General features: G+C 36.3%; 3 protein-coding genes across 3 annotated transcripts; all 3 read right to left on the reverse strand.

The window, feature by feature from the left end:
* Positions 1 to 3108: 3108 nt before the first annotated feature.
* LOC114531291 lies at positions 3109 to 6317 on the reverse strand. Its single transcript, XM_028552925.1, has 3 exons — positions 5883 to 6317; positions 5260 to 5325; positions 3109 to 3821 (listed from the first exon to the last, which is right to left on the reverse strand). The coding sequence occupies exons 1-3, from the start codon at positions 5935 to 5937 to the stop codon at positions 3109 to 3111; spliced, it is 834 nt and encodes a 277-aa protein (XP_028408726.1). The 5' UTR covers positions 5938 to 6317.
* A 1875-nt stretch (positions 6318 to 8192) lies between these two features.
* On the reverse strand, positions 8193 to 11062 carry LOC114531292 (tetratricopeptide repeat protein 28-like). Its single transcript, XM_028552926.1, has 6 exons — positions 10718 to 11062; positions 10621 to 10648; positions 9776 to 10407; positions 9182 to 9616; positions 8401 to 8532; positions 8193 to 8210 (listed from the first exon to the last, which is right to left on the reverse strand). The coding sequence occupies exons 1-6, from the start codon at positions 11060 to 11062 to the stop codon at positions 8193 to 8195; spliced, it is 1590 nt and encodes a 529-aa protein (XP_028408727.1).
* Positions 11063 to 17355: 6293 nt separating this feature from the next.
* Positions 17356 to 26948, reverse strand: LOC114531294 (tetratricopeptide repeat protein 28-like). Its single transcript, XM_028552927.1, has 9 exons — positions 26663 to 26948; positions 26235 to 26404; positions 23768 to 25543; positions 21805 to 23731; positions 21506 to 21571; positions 20071 to 20661; positions 19423 to 19503; positions 19181 to 19234; positions 17356 to 19100 (listed from the first exon to the last, which is right to left on the reverse strand). Exons 3-9 carry the CDS (start codon positions 25436 to 25438, stop codon positions 17965 to 17967), a joined length of 5526 nt encoding a protein of 1841 aa, XP_028408728.1. The 5' UTR covers positions 25439 to 25543; positions 26235 to 26404; positions 26663 to 26948; the 3' UTR covers positions 17356 to 17964.
* Positions 26949 to 27233: the final 285 nt, after the last annotated feature.

Consider the following 27233-nt stretch of genomic DNA (forward strand, 5'->3'; position numbering starts at 1 on the left):
ATGCACGCAATATAGTTGATCTGATAACTTCGGGATGGCAGACTCGTAACCATGATATATTCAGCGTTGTAAAGTAAGCAACTTTGCCATAACATCTCGTATGAATTGGTTTCATTCATATCTGTGGAACTTTTTAGAACAAATTGTTTCGCAAACACTCGCAAATTGTTTTGGTCAACTGTTTGACTGACGTTTTAGGGATTATGAACATAAAATTGATTTTCGACGAAATAATGAATAAATAAATACTAAAAAATAATATATATTAAAAGTAATTTCCGAAGTATTGACAGCCGAGCAAAAATTAAATCGTAAAAACTCTGTGTTGGCGGAATATTGATTTATCTAATAACTTCTTATTAACCGAACCGAGATCTTTTTTGCACAGACCGAGCCCGCAAAGAGGGAGGTTGGCAATGACTATAAGCAAGCGAGGCTAATAAATAGTTATATATAATAATTATAAAATAATTATAATAATCATATTGTAGAGGGCATAAGATAGTTGTCTACGAATCATGATGCCATCTAAGTTTAAAAAGTGTGTCAATTAAACAACTGATAAAGCAGTGTCACATGCAAGGGCCTTTTTCTAGACAATCGTTTTGTAAATACTCGCGGGCGGGTTTTTGCTCACTTCAGCTGACCGTCGTAAACAATTCGAAGTTGTCCGTGAGAAAACCTCTTGTCTGCTGTCACTGATAATTTAATCATATCAGTCCTGCAATAAATCAGGCTAATGATTGGGCAGGTACCCCGGTGATTTAACGAACGAAAATCAACTGCTGGCTATCTATAATATATTCCAGATGAGCGGAGCTTCTGTAAGCTAGGGAATTGATTAAGTTTTCTTCGAAATGTCTATTAAACATTTACTGACGGGACCTACTAAAAAACACATTATTGTGATGTAGCCGGGGCTTCCTGATTAAAAATTGCTTCCCTGATTGATTGATTAAATATTATACAGTCTTTTCTTAACATAATCCAAAAAAACGTGTATTTATAAAGGTTTATTTAGAGTAAATTAGCAGCATGCATATTGCACAATACCACATTCTAATCTTTTCAGGAGTGCATGTACATTAGTTATATTGATCAAACTTCCTAAATTATTCGTCATGCATGCTATGGTTGGTTCAGATATACATGGTGTCCCAAAAAAATGTCCCCTCTATTGAGATCAAGCCTTTGTTAGAATCTGATTGCCTTAATATTATGATTATTGTGATATTATACAATTGAAAGCAAGAAGCTTTATTTGAATACCTCAACCTAATATAACTGCACTTTACACCCAACTGCATGCTTCGATCATGCATGCATTCAAATTCCAACAAAAGCTTTATTTCAATATAGGGGGGGGAGGGTTTGGGACACCCTGTATAGTCTATAGGTATGCATCATAAAGATATTGAATGTCTCAATAATTAATAATTAACAATTCCAAGCAACACAAAACTCCCCACGTGCTAGGTTCAGGCATTATAACAGTCAAAATACTAATCACGCAATAATCGCTCTGCCTATTACTAATCCCTAACATGACCCCCAATAATCGCTCTGCGTTTTGTTGTCTTTATCTTCCCAACCGCTTTCGTACCATTAGTCTACGTCAATTGGATGGTCGCATATTGCCTGACTACCAGTGTCTGAATTGCAATTTGGAAATAGTTTTCCGACAATATTTCCACCATACTTTCGCTTAACGTCTTCACAAATCGCATTAAACTGCAAACCAAACTTCACCAGTGAACACCGTCTGCCCTCCATAGGTGGACGAACGTTTCCTTCAGATCAAAGACAGGAGAGTCACTGGCACCACAAAATAGAGTTGTATCAAAGGGATGCCACTCGTTAATTGTATCTCTCAGTTGCATCAAGAAGTTCATGTGTACGCCATGCAGTGTGAATTTTTTTAAATCTTGCTTGGTTTCAAGTAACAAAATAGCCTTTACTGAGGTCAGAGAAGCTACAATACGCATTATTGTATTCTTTGTATGCGCATTATTGTATTCTTTTGTATTCTATTCTATTGTATTCTTTCTGAGTAAACCAGATTCGCTACAAAGCGAAATTATTATATTCTACGAGTACGAGATTAAAGAAATACATGTATTTGAGTATATTTGTCCAATCTAATGTAGGTCAGGGGTAAAATATTTCATGAAAATGCACAAAACGCATGCATATTTGTAATTTGACTTTCTCACGACGACGTTTTTGCGGTAATTTAAATTTTCTCAAAAAAAGTTAGAACCACATGAAAAGCAATTTTTTTAGAATGAACAGACCATTTGAAGAGTAAGTTCAGCCGAAAAATAAAGATAGTCGCCGTTACGAAGTCTTATCTTGGTTTCGAAAAAAAAGTGCCCCAAAATTGGCGGCATATTCGTCATCGTGAGAAAGGCTAATTGCAAAGTATTTCCTTGTTCAATCCTAAAAATATTAGTACTATTTCAAACGTCGACTGTTTCTACATGATAATTTTAAATTATACGCAACTGGCGCTGCGAAAACCTTACTTAATTTTATGATAAGCGTTCGATTGAACCAAAAATTCCAGTCCTAATATATAGTACAGTTATTCTACATCCATTGGCTGATTCATGTTATAATTGGGGAAAAGCTCGTGGACATTAATATTGCTTTCATTTGCTTCATATTTTTGCTTTATATCTTTACATACCGCACTAAATTGCACACCAAACTCCATCAGCGAACAGCGCGTTTGTTCTGCCGTCCTCAGTGTGTATCCCTGCGTGTGCATCGCGACGATCTTTCCATCAAAATCGAAAACTGGGGAACCACTGGAACCCGAAAATAGGCTTGTGTCGTAAGGAAGACAATCCTCATATCGTTGAGTTGCTTCAAGCAGTTCTGTATTGGTCATGTGTACACCAGTTTGAACACCATGCCTTACATTAAGTTTTTCACGCCAAGAATGATTGCTAACAACGACGCATGCTTCTTCCTGCATTTCCTTACCGCCCGGATGACCAATGATGATAACTCGCCCCTCTTGTAATGGGTAACTTCGGACAATGGGACCAAGAAAAAGACGATCACTGAGAACTTGGTTTTCTTTCAAACGAAAGAATTTATAATCTAAGTGCGGACTCTCAAGCATAGGATCTTGTTCTTCATCAACTTCCACCATAACACTCTGTTTACTTGGTTAGGATAGAGGAAATCAAACAAAACGTTTATTGGTAATTTGCAATTCTGACAATCATCTATTTCCATGTCTTCCGTATCTTCTGTTTCCTTATTTTGCGTGTCTTCTGTTGCCATGCCTTGAGTGTTTTCTGTTTGTTTATTTTGAGCATCTTTTTGTTTCTTACTCAATTGAGAAATCACTCTTTGTGTATTGAATTGCATATAAACATGAAAGTTGGTAATAACAAGCCTGTTCGAAACAAGCCAACACGTTCCCACAGCATTTTCACAAGAAATGCGAGCGATGGATTTTATATAAGTTGCTAAAGAAGCGAGAAGTCTTGCGGGCATTTTAGTTGAAACATTTTTGTAGACATCATCTCTCGCAAAGTTTACAATTACTTGATTCTCATAGAAAAAGTTTCCGTCATTAGTGTGATTATCATGATTTAACAAATCATTGTAAGCTGCCGACTTGACATTCTCTGTCATTGATTTACGAATTTTCTCTGTTAGAGGTTCTTTTCTTGACGCCCGATGAGTATACACGTATTTAGCAGGAAATTCTTTGATGTATTTCTCCAGACAAACCAGGTCGTCACTCCGTAGTCTTTCTGTCCTGCTTGGGTTGCATATTTCCTCCGTTACCAAGTTCACCCATTCTAAAAATATTTTTGGGAAAAAACCAAAAACCTAGATATATTAATTTCATGTAATGTATCTAGATATATTAATTTCAAGAAAATAATTGATTCACCGCAATTACACCGAAAAAAATTTAATTAATTCAATTTCATACAGTTCCCAAACGTTCACCATCACGAATTGACAATTGTTGAGTAGCCAATCAGAATGTAAGATTTGTAATAGACAATAGTCTGGGGGTATACTAATTAACAATTGGACAACGAGTCCGATATGAGCGAATAGTCAACGAAGGCGGCGAAGTCTGAGTTGACTATTCACTTATAGACAACGAAGGCGAGTTGTCTAATTGTTTTAGTATACACCCTGTACTTAGATATATTAATTTCGAGAAAATAATCGATACACCGCAATTACACCGAAAAATAATTCAATTTTATAGGGTCGCGCGAGCGAAATTTTCCCAAGCGTGCACCATCACGAATAGACAATGGTTGAGTAGCCAATCAGAATATAGGATGTGTAATAGACAATAGTCGGGTGTATACTTAAACTGTATAGAAAGACAGGAAAAAATGTTTTCCATTTCTTCTATAATATAACTCAATAAAAAGATTTGGTACAAATATTATAATTCGATTCAATTACAAATTCTCATTACATTACTTCGCTTGTCAAGTTCGGCGAGAAAATTCCGTGTTTCTATACAGTTTTAGTATACACCCGACTATTGTCTATTATACAAATCCTACGTTCTGATTGGCTACTCAACCATTGTCTATTCGTGATGGTGAACGTTTGGAAAAAATTCGCTCGCGCGACCGTATAAAATTGAATTAATTAAATTATTTTTCGGTGTAATTGCGGTGTATCGATTATTTCTCGATTAATATATCTAGGTACAGGGTGTATACTAAAACAATTAGACAACTCGCCTTCGTTGTCTAATTGTTAAATAAAAACGCGCTTTTCGACCAATCGGCACGCGCGTACTAAAAATGTTAAAATTATAATAAAAAATAGAATACATCTAATGGTTCAAATTACCTGTAACTGGTTGTGCTTCCTACGGTGGCCCACAGCTGCCACGGCAAAAAAATGAGGAAACAAGGCGCAGAATTTTTTTATGGCGGCCCAGAAGGGCCACGGTAAAACTTTCAGGAAACATCACGCCATGTATTTTGGGAGAACACAAAAAAGTTTTTTAGTTAAAAGTTCGTCACAAACTTTTGTTTGAAAAACATTTTCCATGCGCATTGTTCCCAATCCATGGAACTTGAAAAAAGGCGGAAAGCAAGTGCATTATCCTTTTCATAGTTAATGTAAGCAAATATATTCATTTCAACGCATCGCTTCTTGCTTGACGCATAATCGGAACGCTAAATTACGTTGGATCAGTTTGCCTGCATGGCGGGCATTAAACTGAGAATGTATGGCTATATATATGTAAATTACCTGCAATAGGATTTGTTGCTTGCGATGGTTCGGCTTCCTTTGAAATCTCTTCTTTTGCGGGCGAGTCTATTTTAGAGAACGGCGAAAAAATATGCATAAATAATTATGTTGAAATTTTATTATGAATTTAATATTCCTCCGTCATCATTATCCAATGTCTCCTACAGTTCTTTAAAGGACCACGACAGAAAAAATCTTATGCATGCATCTATTGAATTCTCAAGAGAGTCTTTCATAATTCACTTTGCAAATATAGTTTTTTAGAAAAACCAAACAAACAAATTTAACTCCTGCAAATACTATGCGATTTCTGACCGGTCATGTAATTACTGTAAGCTGATACGTAAATCCAGCCAATCAGATTGCGATTCCGCCTGAAATGCAAAAGTGCGGGAAATTTTGTACTGAAAATTTATTTGGATATGGCTTCTGCTCGTTTAATTTAATATATTGAAAACATAACCCAACATTACATAATGTAATCCGAATATTTAAAACAATATTCAGCTATAGATTGTGCAAATATAGCCTATATTTGTCCTTCTGTTCCGCCGATTTTTTCCTCGATTTTGTCAGTATAGTTTAGCTATTCACGGAAAAACAAAACATCGTAAAGTAATTACCTGCTTCCTCCTCTACGTGGTTTGCAAGTTCTCGAGCTTTTTCAATTAATTCCATCGCTTTTCTAGTGTTTCCAAGACTGAACCAAGAAACAGCTAAACCAGCAAGGGCTTTTTCTTGCAGGATGTGATCTTTATGTTCTGAATAAAAAATATGTCGTGCCCTTTCATAGAATTGAACTGCCTTCTCATCCTCACCAGCTTTACAACATGCACCCGCAAAGTTTAGACAAGATAGTCCTTCGCGATGTTTATCGTCAAGTTCTATAGCAACCTTGATCGCTTCGTTGTAATATTCCTTCGCATGATTATAATTCCCAGTTTTACATAAAATATGTCCAATGGCTTCGTTTGAACGATATTCTTGATTCTTTTCTCCGGCGCTTTTTGCGATTTCTTTTACCCGCTCGTAAAATATTTTTGCCTCTTTTTCAGAGCCTTCCACGAAACGGCAGCAAATCCACACCATTCATTTAAAATTCCCTCTAAAGCTTCCTCACCACGACCAGAAAAAACTTTTAGAGCCTTCCGAAAATACTCCAGGGCCTTTTCCAATCTTCCAAGATTAACATAACATTTTCCCAATCTTTTCAGACGTAAAGCTTGCTCGTATCCCTGGTCGTCAGAGTCATCTGTCAATTTCACAGAATAATTCGAGTCAAATTTAAAGTAGGAGTTAAAAGCCGTGAGAAGATCTGAGACAGAATTGTGGTATTCTTCGCGGAGATTTTTCAAGTAAATTTTTCTTAAAAGAGTGCATGCACTTATTAGAAAGGATATTCGATAATCCCGATTGGCACACATGCATGCAGGGAGTCCCGTGGCTAGAACCTTAATTGAAGGGAGAAAATATTTATGTATTTTTCGTATGCCTGACTGATTTCTTTATATACGAATATATATCCTTATATATGAAAGGCCGTAGCTAGAAGCTTAAATGGGGTGGGGGCGTTCAACCCTGAAAGGTTGAACGGAATACCGCTGTGCGCACAGCAGATATAAATGTGAAAAATGTTCATTCGTGAAAAAAATTGAGTTCTGATGGGCGTCAATCTCAGGATTTAATCATCCTCAATCTCGTTCCCCGAACCTGCCATTTCCATGGCGAGGAAACAAAGGCTCTGGGATAATCCAAATCGGAAGCCAGAATTCCTCATTTCCAGTTTTATTGGGTTTGAATTGTATTACAATATTCAAACGGTGTGAACGACCAAACAGAATCATCCCTGATTTCGATTATCCCCAGAGTCTTTGTTTTTCGCCCGAGGAAATCGCAAACTCAGGGAACAAAATTAGATCATCCAAAGAAACGACCATATATGCACGGGACGAAGAGGTACATATTGAAAAATTGCGATCATATGTGGAGACACACACACATAATATTTCAGGAATGCCTGCATGTCATATATATACGATGGAAAATATGAAAAAAGGGAAAGCTGTAGGAAAAATAAGAAATTCAGGACAAATCATTTTTTTGCAGAGCTTATAGAATTGGGTCAATCTATAAGCCTAGAGATAAATCTGTAGCTATCTCCTGTAAACCATGCAGACATGTTCCATGCTATTAAATGTTATGGCCTAGTATACAGTACTTTTGTCCCTTTGAACTCTCATTTCAGCGTCAACTGATCAATTGCACTTTCACTTCTAGCCCCAGGATATGCGCGGGTTTTTACTCCCTCTATCTTCGTGGCAATTGCAATTTTTTAAAACATTTCATCCCTGACCCTGTTTAATAGTTTCATGAATAAACATCCTCAACTTATTTTGATTCAATGTCCTGTAAATAGCATAACTCAATTGACCTTTTCCATAATATAACTACCAACGTTTCATTTTGGCTTGAAAAAGTGAAAAAAATGTGGCCAACTCTGTCTCAGTGTGTTCTGCGAACATACCTGACGAAAGCTCAGTTTCCTGAGATGTTACAGCTCTCTTCAAATTCGATTCCTCTGTAAACGAATCTGTAAAGCAAAGAAATTTAACGGCACTTATCAATTTTAATTTTGCTATTTTAATATGATATTACACAAAATTCGATTCGATGACGGTCCCATCAATCTGATAAAAAAGTACTTTACTAAAAAAGTAAAGGTCCAGGCAAAATGAATTTTTTTCAGCACCCTTCATTGCAAAATATAGCTACTTTACTGAATTAAAGTCTGCAATTACCAAAATTTTGCATGCAAAAAGTACCTGCAAATGACAATTCTTGAGCTACGTTTTCCGCCAACTTATCACGATAGGCGCATCCTTTTTCAGTTGCAATTTTCTCATAACATTCAATCGCACGTTCAATCTGATTGTTTACAACATAAATATCCCCTAAACGAAAATAGGCACGTATAGCATAATCTCTATTTTCACGCTGCTTTGAAATTTCCAGTGATTTTTTATAGTACTCAATTGCCGTTGAAAACTGATTGCTCAATCTATAAACATCCCCCAGCCGAAGATATGCATATATCTCACTGTCTCTATCTTTTCGTCCCCGTGAAATTCCTAATAATTTCACATAGTGTTCAATTGCCGTTTTACACTGATTGTTCAAACTATACCCATCTCCAAACCCAAGATATGCTCCTGCTTTCTCTCTATCTTCTAGTTCCTGTGAAATTTTCAATGATTTTTCGTGGTACTCAATTGCCGTTTGAATCTGATTGTTCAATCTATAAGCATGTCCTAACTCAAGATATGCAACTGTTTCGCTCTCTCTATCTTCTCGTTCCCGTGCAATTTTCAATGATTTTCCAAAGTACTCAATTGCCGTTTGAATCTGATTGTTCAATCTATAAGCATATCCTAACCTAAGATATGCACGTGTTTCATTCTCTATTTCTCGTCTTGTGCAATTTTCAATGATTTTTCAAAGTACTCAATTGCTGTTTGAATCTGATTGCTCAATCTATAAGCATGTCCCAACCCAAGATATGCAAGTGTTTCGCCCTCTGTATCTTCTCGTTCCTGTGCAATTTTCAATGATTTTTCGTAGTACTCAAATGCCGTTTGAATCTGATTGTTCAATCTATAAGCATGTCCTAACCCAAGATATGCACGTGTTTCATTCTCTCTATCTTCTCGTTCCTGTGCAATTTTCAATGATTCTTCGTAGTACTCAATTGCCGTTTGAATCTGATTGTTCAATCTATAAGCTTGTCCTAACCCAAGATATGCACGTGTTTCATTCTCTCTATCTTCTCGTTCCTGTGCAATTTTCAATGCTTTTACGTAGTACTCAATTGCCGTTTGAATCTGATTCTTCATCTATAAGCATCTCCTAACCCAAGATATGCAACTGTTTCATCCTTTCTGTCTCCTCGTTCCTGTGCAATTTTCAATGATTTTTCGTAGTACTCAATTGCCGTTTGAATCTGATTGTTCAATCTATAAGCTTGTCCTAACTCAAGATATGCACGTGTTTCATTCTCTTTATCTTCTCGTTCCTGTGCAATTTTCAATGATTTTCCAAAGTACTTAATTGCCGTTTGAATCTGATTGTTCAATCTATAAGCATATCCTAACCTAAGATATGCACGTGTTTCATTCTCTCTATTTTCTCGCTCCTGTGCAATTTTCAATGATTTTTCAAAGTACTCAATTGCTGTTTGAATCTGATTGCTCAATCTATAAGCATGTCCCAACCCAAGATATGCAAGTGTTTCGCCCTCTGTATCTTCTCGTTCCTGTGCAATTTTCAATGATTTTTCGTAGTACTCAAATGCCGTTTGAATCTGATTGTTCAATCTATAAGCATGTCCTAACCCAAGATATGCACGTGTTTCATTCTCTCTATCTTCGTTCCTGTGCAATTTTCAATGATTTTTTCCGTAGTACTCAATTGCCGTTTGAATCTGATTGTTCAATCTATAAGCATGTCCTAACCCAAGATATGCACGTGTTTCATTCTCTCTATCTTCTCGTTCCTGTGCAATTTTCAATGCTTTTACGTAGTACTCAATTGCCGTTTGAATCTGATTCTTCATTCTATAAGCATCTCCTAACCCAAGATATGCAACTGTTTCATCCTTTCTGTCTCCTCGTTCCTGTGCAATTTTCAATGATTTTTCGTAGTACTCAATTGCCGTTTGAATCTGATTGTTCAATCTATAAGCTTGTCCTAACTCAATATATGCACGTGTTTCATTCTCTTTATCTTCTCGTTCCTGTGCAATTTTCAATGATTTTTCGTAGTACTCAATTGCCGTTTGAATCTGATTGTTAAATATATTAGCATGTCCTAACTCAAGATATGCACCTGTTTCATTCTCTTTATCTTCTCGCTTCTGTGCAATTTTCAATGATTTTTCAAAGTACTCAATTGCCGTTTGAATCTGATTGTTCAATCTATAAGCATGTCCCAACCCAAGATATGCAACTGTTTCGCTTTCTCTATCTTCTCGTTCCTGTGAAATTTTCAATGATTTTTCAAAGTAATCAATTGCCGTTTGAATCTGATTTTTCAATCTATAAGCATCTCCTAACCCAAGATATGAAACTGTTTCGCCCACTGTATCTTCTCGTTCTTGTGCAATTTTCAATGAATTTTCAAAGTACTCAATTGCCGTCTGAATCTGATTGTTCAATCTATAAGCATGTCCTAACCCAAGATATGCACGTGTTTCATTCTCTCTATCTTCTCGTTCCTGTGCAATTTTCAATGATTTTTCGTAGAACTCAATTGCCGTTTGAATCTGATTGTTCAATCTATAAGCATGTCCTAACCCAAGAAATGCACGTGTTTCATTCTCTCTATCTTCTCGTTTCTGCGCGATTCTCAATGATTTTTCGTAGTACTCAATTGCCGTTTGAATCTGATTGTTCAATCTATAAGCATTTCCTAAGTTAAGATATGCAAGTGTTTCATTCTCTCTATCTTCTCTTTTCTGTGCAATTTCCATTGATTTTTCGTAGTAATCAATTGCCGTTTGAATCTGATTGTTCAATCTATAAGCATGTCCTAACCCAAGATATGCAATTGTTTCATTCTCTCTATCTCCTCTTTTCTGTACAATTTTCAATGATTTTTCATAGTACTCAATTGCCTTTTGAAACTGATTGTTTAATCTATAAGCATCTCCTAACCCAAGATATGCAATTGTTTTGTTCCCTTTTTTCCCTATTTGTATTGGAAATTTTAATGATTTTTCATAGCATTTAATTGCCTTTCTAATCTTCATTTTTGACAAATAATCATCCCCTGATCTAATGTATGCCATAGCCATTTTGTATTTGGCATGAAGTATTTTTTAAATTTTCAATCGTTGCTGAAGAATATCGTCGTTGAACTAGCTAGCAGCTAGGTGTCTGGAAGGTGCTTCTGTGCATCGCTTTCCTCCGTTCACATTAGTTCAGAACTCTTTTGTAGTGCTGAATACTTTTAATTGCTGAATGGAAGGAAAATAAGACTTACGTCACGGGGAGGGCAGGCTGTGGCGAAGAAGTCAGGTGGAGGGAAGGGTACATGTTTTATTGATCAAGCTTTATTATGAGAATGTGCAACCTTTCCATGGGCGACTAGGACAACCTTTTAACAAAAATTTCAAAGCAATCGTCAGATAAATACGAATAAGCGGGAATTATGGGATACTGGGCAAGCGTATTGTGTCAAAAGACGGACACAGGTTGAATAAAATAGTCGTAGCTCGTGAACTCAAAGACCTGCATATACGTTCTAATTCTTTTAGCACGTATAGTCTAGATGACATAGTATAGTATTATTAGTACTCTAGTATTACTATGGTAAACAAACTTTCAAATTGTAATTTGGAAGCCGCTAGATTTATTTGGAAACAAATTAATTTTAGTAGCTGACTATATACCCCGCGGTTTTATCGGATTAGAAAATAAATTTATTTATGATATTTCTTTATAATATTCTGCTCTCAATTGTGATTGATTTTCGGTTGTTGTGTCTCTAAGTTTTCTCTCAAAGCAAGAAGGCCTCGACGGGATCGTATACAATATAGGGTTGGGTGTGTTCGGTACTAGTAATCAAACCACAAAGGTGGGATGAGCAAATATCGAAGCAATTTTAAGGTCTTGATATAAGCTGTTGTTTGTTTTGGTGATTGGGAACGTGATTAATGGAACTTTATGGACCGATTATGTTTAGGAACTACAAGCATTCGTTCCTTTACGTAAAAAAACTTCCATAAAAAAACAATAAGTTCCTAATGTATTAAGGAACGTTTACAATGAGAACATATAGATCGCTTTTGTAAAGGAACTGCAAAAATTTGTTCCTTATTTTTAGGAACTTCATTTTAGGAAGAATTTGTTCCCTTATATAATAAGAAACCATATAAATGAGAACTTATAGTTCGCTTTTAAGTGAAGAAACAACAGCAACCGTTACGTTTGTTCATTAATTTTCTTTACTCTATGATCGGAACTAATTCATGAATGGTTCCTTATGCATTAATTAAGGAACGTTTGAATACATCATGTACTTTATGGTCGCCTTTCTATGCAAACGTCTGAAAAGGATTAAATATTGCAATAAGGGACGCTTTTCATGTCAGTGGCTCATGATGGTCCTGCATGGCAGTTCCTTCTTTACTCTTATATTGAACGCCCGAATTAGAAAGCATAAATGATAGGGGAAGCAAATTTAATCGTTGCAAAATGTTTGGGATCGGTTGAAAGAAAACAATATACACTTGTAGCTTAATCATTTATAATTATAATATAGCAGTTTATTTTAATAATAATAACATGAAGTCAATATTTTAAAGTAATTTTAGCCTTATTGCTCTCATTCTTAATGTATTTGGTATTGTGCATTCTTGAAATTTGTAGGGAGGGCACTTTAAAATGCAAGTCCAGCGCATGCCAAACTTTTCCAGTCCAACTTTTCTCAGATAAGAATTATCTTCCTCTTGCGTAAATCGAATTGCTCCCCTCGTATCTGTACTTATTTTTTCTTTCGCATGCACGAATTGGCGTTGCACTCGCAGGGTTCGGCAAGGTATATCATTGTGTTCAATAGCTGTTTCCATATCTTTGACTTAATGACAAGGAACGTTGGACTCGCTGTGTCCCAGTTGCTGAACGCACATGTCCATAACTTTTCCATTTGGACCGCGCAACTTTTCCATGCAGGATCGTCCTCTCTATATAGTTGTCGCCGCAATAATCTCGATTTCGACGGTTTTTCTGACGCTTCCGAAAGAGCTTATGCTGCTGTCGTATATCTTAGGTCCGTACATGCTAATGGTACTGTCGAAATCGAGATTATTGCGGCGACAACTAGAGTAGCACCGCTACATAAACAATCCATTCCGCGTTTGGAGCTCTTGGGGGCATTAATCTTATCGCGATTCGTCAACTCAATATTACAAGCTCTGAAAACATTGAGAATCGACGCTGTTTTCTTATGGACGGATTCACTTACTACGCTATGTTGGATCCAAAACGACAAGAATTGGAAGAAATATATTCAGAATCGAGTCCAAGAAATACGTGAACTAACAGACAGAGATACTGAGATATATAGTTGGAGACATTGCCCTGGCAATTTAAATCCCGCCGACTTGCCCTCTCGCGGATGTTCTGGAAAAGATCTAGTTCACAACGAGAGTTGGTGGTCGGTCCTTATTTTCTTAAATTATTAAGTGATGAATGGCCGACAACACCGTCAAGGACACTCAATGATGAATTAGCCGATGACGAGGTTATCAAGCATCCTCCTAATCTGACTCACACTCTTACAAGCAACGCAAACACTACCGTTTTATCAGTACAAGTGGAGAAGATTATTGATGTCACGCATTACAGTTCGAAGGACAGGTTGCTGCGTGTTACAGCAAGGGTGCTTCGCTTTGTTAAGAGATCTCAAAAGCATCGTTGTCCATGTACGAGAGACAAGCCGAGGAATTACGCGAAGCCGAAAAACTTTGCATGGTTTAGATTTGTTCAGAACGAATAATTTGTAGAACAACTTTCATGTCGATTGGTTAAGCAACTGCGACTTTTCATCGACAAAGACCAAATTATACGATGCGAAGGGAGATTATCGAACTCAAAACTCTCAGATGATTCAAAAACACCAATACTTATGCCCACGAAACATCATTTCACTGAGTTACTTGTACGAGAGTGCCACAAAAGAGTCCAACACGATGGTACACCGGCGAAATATTGAGCTGCATTCGTGAGAGTATTTGGGTACTTCGTGGTCGAGAAACTGTACGAATAATTAGAAGATGTGTAACATGCCAGAAGTTAGAAAGAAAACCGTTTGCAACACCAAAGGAACCGCAACTTCCGTATGGGCGAGTTAGTGAGGATCCCCCATTTACTAATTCCGGAATAGATTTTGCTGGTTTGCTCTATTTTAAAGATGCTAATAGGACACAAAAGGCTTATATCTGCCTCTTCACATGTCAGAGTACAAGGGCGGTTCATTTAGAACTCGTTAACAGCTTATCGACAAAGTCATTTCTACAAGCCTTTAGACGATTTGCGGCACGAAGAGGCCTACCTGCATTCTTATTAACTGATAACGCGAAAACGTTCAAGGCTGCTTCAAAGCAAGTATAACAAATAGTAAGATCGTCTGAAGTACAAAGAGCTCTTGTTAGTAAAGGCGTATCATGGCAATACATTACAGAAAAAGCACCATGGCATGGTGGTTTTTGGGAGCGCCTGGTGAGAAACGTAAAACGGTGTTTGAAGAAAGCTTTAGGAAGAGCATCGTTGAATTTTGAAGCTTTGAGAACAATCATAATTGAAGTTGAGACCACTATTATTAATCGACCTTTAACATACATCTATGACGATCACGAAGGAGTTTCTTACCCCCTTACACCCTCAGATTTCATTTATGGGCGAAGGATATCCGTGCTTCCGAATGAAAGATATTTCGAAGTTGTGAGCACTAGTAAGTCGCTGACGAAGAAAGCTAAGCATCATAGACTTCTTTTGAATCAATTCGTAAAAAGATGGAGAAATGAATATCTCGTTAGTCTTAGAGAAGTTTCATCAGCACTTCATGGTCCTTCACGAGAGATCATATCCGTTGGTGATATAGTGGTGATAAAAAATGAGAGCGTTCCACGGATTTTTTGGAAGTTAGGCAAGGGTTAGAGAAGTAATGATGAGAGTAATGATGGCGTAACACGTTCAGCGAAGGTCAGAGTCATGAATTCACAGCAAGGAAGAATAACTGTTCTGCGAAGCCCTATCCAACACCTTGTTCCTCTGGAACTTCATATGGGTCCAACATCGAACGCTGATAGTATTCCAGATCAGACTGACGTTATAGAGGAGAACGTCACAACCCGAATACGACCTCCAAGACGAAGAGCTTCCTATTCAAGGCGAACAAAGACGAAAACAAGGAAATGAGTCGAACTCATGACAGTCTCTATTATTAACTTCTTATTTTGTTATAGATTTGATCACATGCATGAGTGATCATGCAACGCCGGGAGTGTAACGTACTGTGTAGCTCTTGCGTTAAGTTGATATCACGTGCGCCGCTCGTGAAGTAAAAGTACTTAATTGATTACACACGAGTTGTTGTTGTTAATCTTCGAAAAGACAAAATAAAAGAAACCTTTATGATTTAAACCGTTGTAAATCGAAATTAAGAATATCAGGAAAACGAACGAAATTAATTAATTATATGTGTATCAGTATAATGAGAACGGCAGGAACATATATACTGATACACACAATAAAATGTGAACTAATGAATCAATGAAGAAGTATATAAACAACCATTATACGCCATGGCTGCATGTATACCTCAATTTGGTGGTGAATATTCACAAATTCGTTTATTACTGACAAAATATAAACTAGTATTGTCCCAGAGGTATTGTTCCTAAAATATGAAAACACAGATATATGAAAATTTAATCGGTAACTACCAAGCATATCATAACATTGTCAAAATTATAGCGGCTTTTGAAAGCTGAAAAAGTTCCTAAAAATAACGTTGCGTTCGCGTCCGCCGCTGTGTGTCGGCCTTTACAATCAAAACATTAAAAAATTATTGTAGTACGCGCAAAGCGCAGAAAGCGTAAAGTTTCCCTAATGCTATGAATTAGGGATCATTATGCATGAATCTTCGAGCCCCCGCCATTTTTTTCGCGCCTTCCGTCTTTTTCTCTGCCCATCTCATTGCACTTTGTTTCTGAAAATTTCGCCATTCAACCCTCTTAGTAGAGCTGAGTAAAATCCGCCCTATCTAGATTCTAGTGTAACAGTCGGCATAATTATAACATTTCTTTCTAACCAAATTATGTTCAGTCGTCTGCTGGTTGGTAGGCTATACTCGAAAATTTGCCTGCTGGTTAATTATGATTTTGGACATCGTATATAATAAGTGAGTATTAGGGAAGATTAAAATTATAGTTACCCAAACACATTTTTGAATATTAACCAACAGACTGGGTATTATTGTAAATCTTATTGTAAACTTATTTGGATTGAAAGAACTCTTCGTAAAGCAGAGTTTGAAAGGGTATACAGCGTCAGCGGGTTTTTTACTCGACCATACAAAGATAGCCAACCCTCTCGCTGTGTTTATAAATACATGGATTACACACGATTTAATCAAAGGTCTTGATCTATACTGCTCTTGCTAGTAAAACGATGTTTTTAATAATTTCTGTTCGCTTAACACATTATACATACATGTGGCACAAATGGTAAAAAATAAGCACTTGCCTGGAATTGCCCAAACTAACAAGAATCAAAATGCCACGTCATTAGATCCAAGCGTTAGACAGCTGCTATGTTTCTGCCGTTCTCATTTATACTCAGTCTGATACACACAATAAAATAGAACTAATATTCAATGAAGAAGTAAATAAACAACGATTAAAACTTTGCTCAATATAAATTTCAGTTAACACCAAACAATAGCAGACTTGCTGTGTTGATACGAATAATAAATATATTAATTAATGTATCCTGCACGGATGCATGGTTTGCTATTTCTAAAGCTCAGTGGGGCATGTTTGTCTCAGTCAAATATTTTCAGCCTATCAACCTCAGGAAATTTGCTTCTGTAAGAAGCATTTCGGACTTCAATTAGATGTTAGCTTATACGCCAGGGCTGTATAGCTCAATTTGGGGGTGAATATTCACAAATTCGTTTAACACTGACAGAATATATATATACTAGTATTGTTCCAGAGGTATTGTTCCTAAAGTATGAAAAAAACACGAATATATGAAAATTTAATCGGTAACTACCAAGCATATCATAACATTGTAAAAATATTAGCGGCTTTTTCTCTGCCCATCTCATTGTACTTTGTTTCTGAAGATTTCGCCGTTTAATCAAATGGCAAACAATTGTTTAAACTAGACGGTAACGCTATCCCGTCGGAGGTACCACTATGTCGACAATGTTGCCTTCGCCAAGGTGTAATCTTTGACACAATCACAAGTTTTTATACCATTTATTCAAATAACACAAAATCCCAATCAGCGCATGGGCTGCTCACATCATACACACTTCACTATCACACACTGCTTCATAACTCCCTACGCCCTCGTCTTAAATTTCAATTATGTTTCTGACGTCACGTGCGATTGAAACCCTATATACTCCTATATAATTCCTATATAATTACGTTATTAATAGCGCCAGTCTCCCACAGTACTTTGTTTCTGAAGATTTCGCCGTTTAATCAAATGGCAAACAATTGTCTCCTGTTATCCTAAGTTTACATGCACACACAAACCAAAGTCAACGTTCCAAATCGTCGGGGTTACAGATTCAAATTAGTCGAAAGATGTTGACATTTTAAATATCTTGTTCTCATGATGTCAACTATATAGTTTTTTAATTCGCGTGAGATTTGGTTTAAATTATTAAAAATACGGTGCTGAAAATTTTTTTAATAAAAACATAGACAAAGATTATATCGAAGGTCTAATTATTTACACTAGAAAATTTCTACTGGAAAATTGAAGTCTAAAAACTCAGAGTGGTCTTTCTTCTGATTTAGCGTCAGAACAAGTACCCCAGCATAATCGTAGGCATCTGGTCGTTACTGAACAATTCACACCTATACCAACAAATATATTCATCTTCATCTAAAAAACCGCTTTCGTATCATTAGTCTACTTCCATTGGATGGTCATACATTGTCTGGCCATCGGTGTCTAAATTGTAATTTGGAAATAATTCTTCGACAGCATTTTCACTGTACTTCCGTTTAATGTCTTCACAGATCGCATTAAACTGCAAACCAAACTCCATCAGTGAACACCGTCTTCCCTCCATAGTTGGTAACACGTATCCCTGAGCGTGCATTGCGACGATGTTACCGTTCATATCAAAAACAGGAGAGCCACTGGCACCACAAAATAGACTTGTATCGTACGGCAGACATTCTTTGTATCTGTCAGTTGCATTAAGAAGATCTGTGTTGGTCATGTGTACACCAGTGTGAACACCATGCCTTGCATTAAGTTTTTCACGCCACGAATGACTGCTGACAACAACACATGTTTCTTCATGCATTTCTTCTCCGCCAGGATGCCCAATGATTATAACTCGCCCTTCTTCTAATCGACGACCTCGAACAATTGAGCCAAGAGGAAGGCGGCTGTTAAGACTCTCGTCTTCTTTCAGACGTAAGAATTTATAATCCAATTGTGAATTCTCTATGTGTGGATCTTGTTCTTCATCAACTTCAACTGTGACAACACCTTGCGTTGGGTCGTGATGCAAAAAATCAAATGAAACGTATATTGGCAAGTTGGAATTTTGAGTATCCTCTCTTTCCTTATTGATCATCAGGTAAATGTGAAAGTTAGTTATCACGAACCTTTTCGACACAAGCCAACACGTTCCTCGAATACTTCCGCATGAAATCTGTGCAATAGATTTAACATAAGACGCCAAAGGCCCGTAAAGTCTTGTAGGCTTCTGAGTTGAAATATTTTTATGAACGTCGTCTCTTGCAAAGTTGAGAATTTGTTGATCTCCATCGACAAATTGCCCATCGTTGGTGCCAAACAATTTATTATTTTGATCTAACAAAAAAGTGTAAGCTGCCGACTTGACATTTTCGGTCATCGATTTACGAATTTTTTCTGTTAGAGTTTCCTTTCTCGACGCCCGATGAGTATACACGTATGTAGCAGAAAATTCTTTGATGTATTTCTCAAGACAAACCAGGTCATCAATCTGCAGTCTTTCTGTTCTGCTCAAGTTGCATATTTCCTCCGTTATCAAGTTTACACATTCTAAAAATATTTATTTATTATAAACAATAAGTAGTTTTCTTTCCGCTTTAATACATCTAGTCACTAGTGTTTCAAATTACCTGTAACTGGTTGTATTTCCTGAAATCGGCGAACATTTTTTGAATTTGTTGTTGCTAAATGTGGTTAAAAGTGAAAAGAGTGCATTATCCTTTTTATAACTTACGTATAAACAAAATATTTATTTTAACGCATTGCATTTCGCCAGACGGACAACCGGTACGCTAAATCATGTTTGATCAGTGTTCCTGGGGCTTGAAAGAGTAGCTACATACCCATGTAAATCAGAATATTATAAAATTACCTGCTTTTATATTGCCTGCAATAGGAATTGCTGCTTGCAATGGTTCGGCTTCCTTTGAAATCGTTTCTTTTGCAGGCGAATCTATTTTTGAGAACGGCAAAAAATAAGATATATGCACAAATAATTTGTCCCATTTGTATTACGTGGTATCCGATGTTGTAATTTTATTAAGAGTTATTCCTCAATGACCAATATCCAAAACCATGCAAATCAATTACAGTTCTTTAATAGCGTTTTAATTGAATTATCAGTAGAGTCTTCTATAATTTACTTTGTTTTTGTAATATTTTTACTAAAAACAACGAGAAATTAAAAGTTTGCACAAAAGCGAGTTTTTTTAGAAAAACAAAACAGACAAACTGTCGCATAAATAAACGATTTCTGACCGTGGTCATGCAATTATTGTAAGCTGCTACGTACATCCAGCCAATCAGATTGGGATTCCGCCAGTTGCTGATTTGTAAAAAAATGAGAAGAATTGTCATGAAATTCAAAAGACCGGAAAATGTTGGAAATCAATTTTGCACTAATATATTGAAAACACAACCCAACATTGACATAATTTGATTCGATAATTAAAAACCGTATTCAGTTATATAGATTTGTTATATTTTAGCGATTCGCAGAAAAAAAATCGTAAATAATCACCTGCTTTCTCTTCTATGTGGTTTGCAAGTTCTCGAGCTTTTTCAATTGATTCCATCGCTTTTCTAGTGTTTCCAAGATTGAACCAAGAAACAGCCAAACCAACAAGGGTTTTCTCTTGCTGGATGTGATCTTTATGTTCTGAATAAAAAATATGTCGTGCCCTCTCATAGAATTTTACTGCTTTCTCATCCTCACCCGTTTTACAACATACACCCGCAAAGTTTAGACAAGATAGTCCTTCGCGATGTTTATCGTCAAGTTCTGTGGCAACCTTGATCGCTTCGTTGTAATATTCCTTCGCTTGATTATAGTTTCCAGTTTTGCATAATATATGTCCAATGGCTTGGTTTAAACGATATTCTTGATTCTTTTTTCTTGCGCTTTTTGCGATTTCTTTTACCCGCTCGTAAGGCATTTTTGCCTCTTTTTTATCTAAAATTCCCTCTAAAGCTTCCTCACGACGACCACAAACCATTTTCAGAGCTCTCTGAAAACACTTCAGGCCCTCATCCAATCTTCCAAGATTAACATAACACTTTCCCAATCTTTTCAGACGTAAAGCTTGCTCGTATTCCTCGTCGTCAGAGTTATCTGTCAATTTCACAGAATGATTCGAGTCAAATTTAAAGTAGGAGTTAAAAACCGTGAGAAGATCTAAGACAGAATTGTGGTATTTTTCGCGGAGATTTTTCAACTGAGCGCATTCACTCATTAGAAAAGATAATTTATTCGACAGTCCTGATTGGCACACATGCATGCTGGGAGTCAGGTAGATTATCACCAGAGCCTTTGTTTTTCGCCTGAGGAAATCGCAGGCTCAGAGAACAAAGACAACCACACATAATACTTCAAGATATGCCTGCATGTCATGTATATATATATATATATATATATATATATATATATATATATAATTATATATATATATATATATATATATACGATGGAGAATATGAAAAAAGGGAAAGCTGTAGGAAAAATAAGAAATTCAGCGAAAATTATTATTTGCAGAGCTTATAAAATTGGGTCAATCTATAAGCCTAGAGATAAATCTGTAGCTATATCCTGTAAACCATGCAGACATGTTTCATGTTATTGTTATGGCCTGGTATACAGAACTTTTCTCCCTTTAAACTCTCATTTCAGCGTCAACTAATCAATTGCGCTTCCACTTCTAGCCCTGGGATACATGCACGGGTTTTTATTCCCTCCATCTTCGTGGCAGTGGTAATGTCTTTTTTAAAACATTTCATCCCGGACCCTGTTTGATAGTTTAATGAATAAACATCCTCAATTTATTTTGATTTATTGTCCTGTAAAAATAGCATAACTCAATTGACCATTTCCATAATATAGCTACCAACTTTTCATTTACGCTTGAAAAACTGAAAAAGAAATGTGGCCAACTATGTCTCAGCATATTCTGCGAACATACCTGACGAAAGCTCAGTCTCCTGAGATGTTACAACTCTCTTCGAATTCCATTCCTCTGTAAACGAATCTATAAAGCAAAATATTTTAACGGCACTTAACACGTTTAATTTTGCAATTTTTATGTGATATTTCACAAAATTCGATTCGCTGACAGTCCCAAAAATCTGAATAAAAAAGTACTTTACTAAATAAGTAAAGGTCCAGGCAAAATGAATTTTTCTCAGCACCCTTCATTGCCATATATAGCTACTTTACTGCATTAAAGTTTGCAAATACCAAAATCTTGCATGCAAAAAGTACCTGCAAATGATAATTCTTGAGCTACGTTTTCCGCCAACTTATCAAGATACGTGTGTCCTTTTTCAGTTGCAATTTTCTCATAACATTCAATCGCACGTTCAATCTGATTGTTTACAACATAAATATCCCCTAAACCAATAAAGGCACGTATAGCATAATCCCTATCTTCACGCTGCTTTGAAATTTCCAGTGATTTTTTATAGTACTCAATTGCCGTTGAAAACTGATTGCTCAATCTATAAACATCTCCTAACCGAAGATATGCATATATTTCACTGTCTCTATCTTTTCGTCCCCGTGCAATTCCTGATAATTTCTTATAGTGTTCAATTGCCCTTTCAAACTGATTGTTCAAACTATACGCGTCTCCAAACCCAAGATATGCTCCTGCTTCATTCTCTCTATCTTCTCGTTCCTGCGCAATTTTTAATGATTTTTCAAAGTACTCAATTGCGGTTTGAATCTGATTGTTTAATCTATAGGCATGTCCTAACCCAAGATATGAAACTGTTTCATTCTCTCTATCTCCTCTTTCCTGTGCAATTTTCAATGATTTTTCATAGAACTCAATTGCCGTTTGAATCTGATTGTTCAATCTATAAGCATGTCCTAACCCAAGATATGCAACTGTTTCATTCTCTCTATCTCCTCTTTCCTGTGCAATTTTCAATGATTTCTCGTAGTACTCAATTGCTGTTTGAATCTGATTCTTCAATCTATAAGCATGTCCTAACCCAAGATATGCAACTGTTTCATTCCCTATATCTTCTCTTTCCTGTGCAATTCTCAATGATTTTTCAAAGTACTCAATTGACGTTTGAATCTGATTGTTCAATCCATAAGCATGTCCTAACCCAATATATGCACGTGTTTCATACTCTCTATCTTCTCGTTCCTGTGCAATTTTCAATGATTTATCGTAGTACTCAATTGCCGTTTGAACTTGATTATTAAATCTGTAAGCATGCCCTAACCCAAGATATGCATGTGTTTCATTCTCTCTGTCTTCTCGTTCCTGTGCAATTTTAAAAGATTTTTCATAGTACTCAATTGCCGTTTGAATCTGATTTTTCAATCTATAAGAATCTCCTAACCGAATATATGCGTTTGTTTCATTCTCTCTATCTTCTCTTTCCTGTGCAATTTTCAATGATTTTTCGTAGTACTCAATTGCCGTTTGAATCTGATTCTTCAATCTATAAGCATATCCTAACCCAAGATATGCACGTGTTTCACCCTCTCTATCTTCTCGTTCCTGTGCAATTTTCAATGATTTTTCGTAGTACTCAATTGCCGTTTGAATCTCATTTTTCAATATATAAGAATTTCCTAACCCAAGATAGGCATTTGTTTCATTCTTTCTATCTTCTCGTTCCTGTGCAATTATCAATGACTTTTTATAGTACTCAATCGCCGTTTGAATCTGATTGTTCAAACTATAAGCATGTCCTAACCCAATATATAAGTTTGTTTCATTTCCTCTGTCTTCTCGTTCCTTTGCGATTTTCAATGATTTTTCATAGTACTCATTTGCCGTTCGAATCTGATTGTTCAATCTATAAGCATGTCCTAACCCAAGATACGTAAGTGTTTCGCCCTCTGTATATCCTCGTTCCTGTGCAATTTTCAACGATTTTTCGTAGTACTCAATTGCCGTTTGAATCTGATTGTTCAATCTATAAGCATGTCCTAACCCAAGATATGCAAGTGTTTCATTCTCTCTATCTTCTCGTTCCTGTGCGATTATCAATGATTTTTCATAGTACTCAATTGCCGTTCGAATCTGATTGTTCAATCTATAAGCATGTCCTAACCCAAAATACGCAAGTAATTCGCCCTCTGTATATCCTCGTTCCTGTGCAATTTTCAATGATTTTTCGTAGTACTCAATTGCCGTTTGAATCTGATTGTTCAATCTATAAGCATGTCCTAACCCAAGATATGCACGTGTTTCATTCTCTCTATCTTCTCGTTCCTGTGCAATTATCAATGATTTTTCATAGTACTCAATTGCCGTTCGAATCTGATTGTTCAATCTATAAGCATGTCCTAACCCAAAATACGCAAGTGTTTCGCCCTCTGTATATCCTCGTTCCTGTGCAATTTTCAATGATTTTTCGTAGTACTCAATTGCCGTTTGAGTCTCATTTTTATATATATAAAAATTTGCGAACCTAAGATAGGCATATGTTTCATTCTTTCTATCTTCTCCTTCCTGTGCAATTATCAATGACATTTTATAGTACTCAATCGCCGTTTGATTCTGATTGTTCAAACTATAAGCATGTCCTAACCCAATATATGCGTTTGTTTCATTTCCTCTGTCTTCTCGTTCCTGTGCAGTTTTCAACGATTTTTCATAGTACTCAATTGCCGTTTGAATATGATTATTAGAACTATAAGCATCTCCTAACCGAATATATGCTTTTGTTTCATTCTTTCTATCTTCTCGTTCCTGTGCAATTTTCAATGATTCTTCGTAGTACTCAATTGCCGTTTGAATATGATTATTAGATCTATAAGCATCTCCTAACCCAAGATATGCACGTGTTTCATTCTCTCTATCTTCTCGTTCCTGTGCAATTTTCAATGATTTTTCGTAGCACTCAATTGCCGTTTGAATCTGATTATTAGATCTATAAGCATCTCCTAACCGAATATATGCGTTTGTTTCATTCTTTCTTTCTTCTCGTTCCTGTGCAATTTTCAATGATTTTTCGTAGTACTCAATTGCCGTTTGAATCTGATTATTAGATCTATAAGCATGTCCAAGCCTAATATATGCGTTTGTTTCATTTCCTCTGTCTTCTCGTTCCTGTGCAGTTTTTAACGATTTTTCATAGTACTCAATTGCCGTTTGAATATGATTATTAGAACTATAAGCATCTCCTAACCGAATATATGCTTTTGTTTCACTCTCTCTATCTTCTCGTTCCTGTGCAATTTTCAATGATTCTTCGTAGTACTCAATTGCCGTTTGAATATGATTATTAGATCTATAAGCATCTCCTAACCCAAGATATGCACGTGTTTCATTCTCTCTATCTTCTCGTTCTTGTGCAATTTTCAATGATTTTTCGTAGCACTCAATTGCCGTTTGAATCTGATTGTTCAAACTATAAGCATGTCCTAGCCTAATATATGCGTTTGTTTCATTTCCTCTGTCTTCTCGTTCCTGTACAGTTTTCAACAATTTTTCATAGTACTCAATTGCCGTTTGAATCTGATTATTAGATCTATAAGCATCTCCTAACCCAAAATATGCACGTGTTTCATTCTTTCTATCTTTTCGTCCCTGTGCAATTTTCAATGATTTTTCATAGTACTCAACTGCCGTTTGAATCTGTTTATTAGATCTATAAGCATCTCCTAACGCAATATATGCATTTGTTTCACTCTCTCTATCGTCTCGTTCCTGTGCAATTTTCAATGATTTTTCATAGTACTCAATTGCCGTTTGAGTCTGATTGTTAAATCTATAAGCATACCCTAACCCAAGGTATGCAAGTGTTCTGTTTCTTTTCTTTCCTATTTGGATTGGAATTTTTAATGATTTTTCATAGTATTCAATTGCCTTCCTAATTTGCTGGTTTGACAAATAATAATCTCCTAATACAATGTTTATCCCAGCCATTTCCTATTTGACATAAATTCTAGTCAATCGTTGCTGATGAAGATTGTCGGTGAAGAAGCTAGGCGTCTCTAATGTGATTCTCCATATGGACTGTGTCCTTAATTGCTGGAGGGAAAGAAAAAACACTTATGTCATGGGGTGGGCAGGTTTTGGCGAACGAGTCGGGTGGGGGAGAGGAGTCTCGTGTGATATTGACCAACTTTTGTAACGAGTGTGCAACTTTCCATCCGCGACTAGGACAACCTTTTGTGAAAAATTTCAGTCATTTCATTCCCTCTTTATTCCGCCCCCTCCTGCACCTCCGGGGTATTCTCGGTTTTCATTTTCGAATACACCTCCGGGGTATTCTCAGAAAATTAAACTAATTTTAGAAGTTTATAGCTATCTTTCAAAACAAGATAAATTTTGCGTTATTTCTAGTTCAGGTAATGCGATATATTTTCAAAAGGCTATGGTAATTCTTCTTTGTAGACCCCCCACCCCCAAGCAGTTTCCCCCAGCCCCCACCAAATTCTCTGTGTAACCTTGGTTGTTGTAATTGCACTTTTGTTCATAGCTAATGAAAATCACCAGAGTATTATCATTTAGGATACAAAATATAGTTAATAATGACGAATTTTAATAATTCTAATAATAATTTCTAATAATGATAATTCTTTTAATAATTATTTACCAAGTTTAGTGGGATAAAAACTTAATAATCATAATGAAGTTCAATAAATCGTGCAATTACATACCCGCATTTTGTAACCTCGTATTAATTGGCATTAATTGCACTCCTGTACGCACCACGTACCTCTTTTTTCACTGTCACGGAAGTTTAACGTATACAGAAAAGCGCATAAAATGCACGTGACGTCCATGATGGCGTAGTTGTGTCATCAATTTAGCAGGCATCCTTATCCTTAGCCAATGACTTTCGAAAAATAATGCGGGTTACAGGCAAGAGTGTTCGTCATTCTATTTCTTGATATCATATATAGATATAATATGGCATTTAGTAAATCGCACACTAAAATTTCCGTATAATTACCAATTTTCGTATTTGAAGTTTGGACGGTCTTTTAAATATAGATGAAAACCCATATAAGGTGTTTACCACCTTAATTTCGAATATTTCAATATGAAAGGTAAAGCATACGCTTGGATTTGACTCTAATATGCATTAATTTTACTGTATTAATACATACATAGAATAACATGGATTAATTTACTTCGACATACCTGTCCACAAATGGCTCAGATTTCTGTATTGAAATAATATGACGTTATTCCACATATCAAGACGTTGGTGTGAAAAGCATTTATATATACAAAATGCGCACCAATTCAACAAGCATATTTTAACCACAGATATTTCTTCGTCTTGGATGTTTCGACTTCCGACTTCCAAAATAAAATGCGCCATGCGGGTCTCTTACGTCATCATCCTCGTTTCCAGGTTTTCTGCGTACTGCGTGGGCTACAGCCTACAGCCTAACATCATCTAACGAATGAATCAAAGGCCGACAGGCCGGACCCACAAAGTTTCTTCATTGGCGCCGGTTGTATAAAAAGGCAGTTAACTTTAAACTATGGTTAGTGGTAGAATTGGTCAATCAGAATCTTATTTGATCAGAATCAGTATTTATCGAAAAAGTGTGAAAAGTAAAATACTTGAATAATGGGATAATTGCTGATCAGTAACAAAAACTGAACTGACCTTGCTTGCTTTGAAATCTCTTTTCAACATTTTTTTCTTCAATTTACGAGAATATAATCCAAAAATCCAAACATAATCCACATTGACGTTTTT

This window comes from Dendronephthya gigantea, unplaced genomic scaffold (genome assembly GCF_004324835.1).
Source record: "Dendronephthya gigantea isolate DGI-Jeju-01 unplaced genomic scaffold, DenGig_1.0 000070F, whole genome shotgun sequence".
Classification (NCBI taxonomy): Eukaryota; Metazoa; Cnidaria; class Anthozoa; order Malacalcyonacea; family Nephtheidae; genus Dendronephthya; species Dendronephthya gigantea.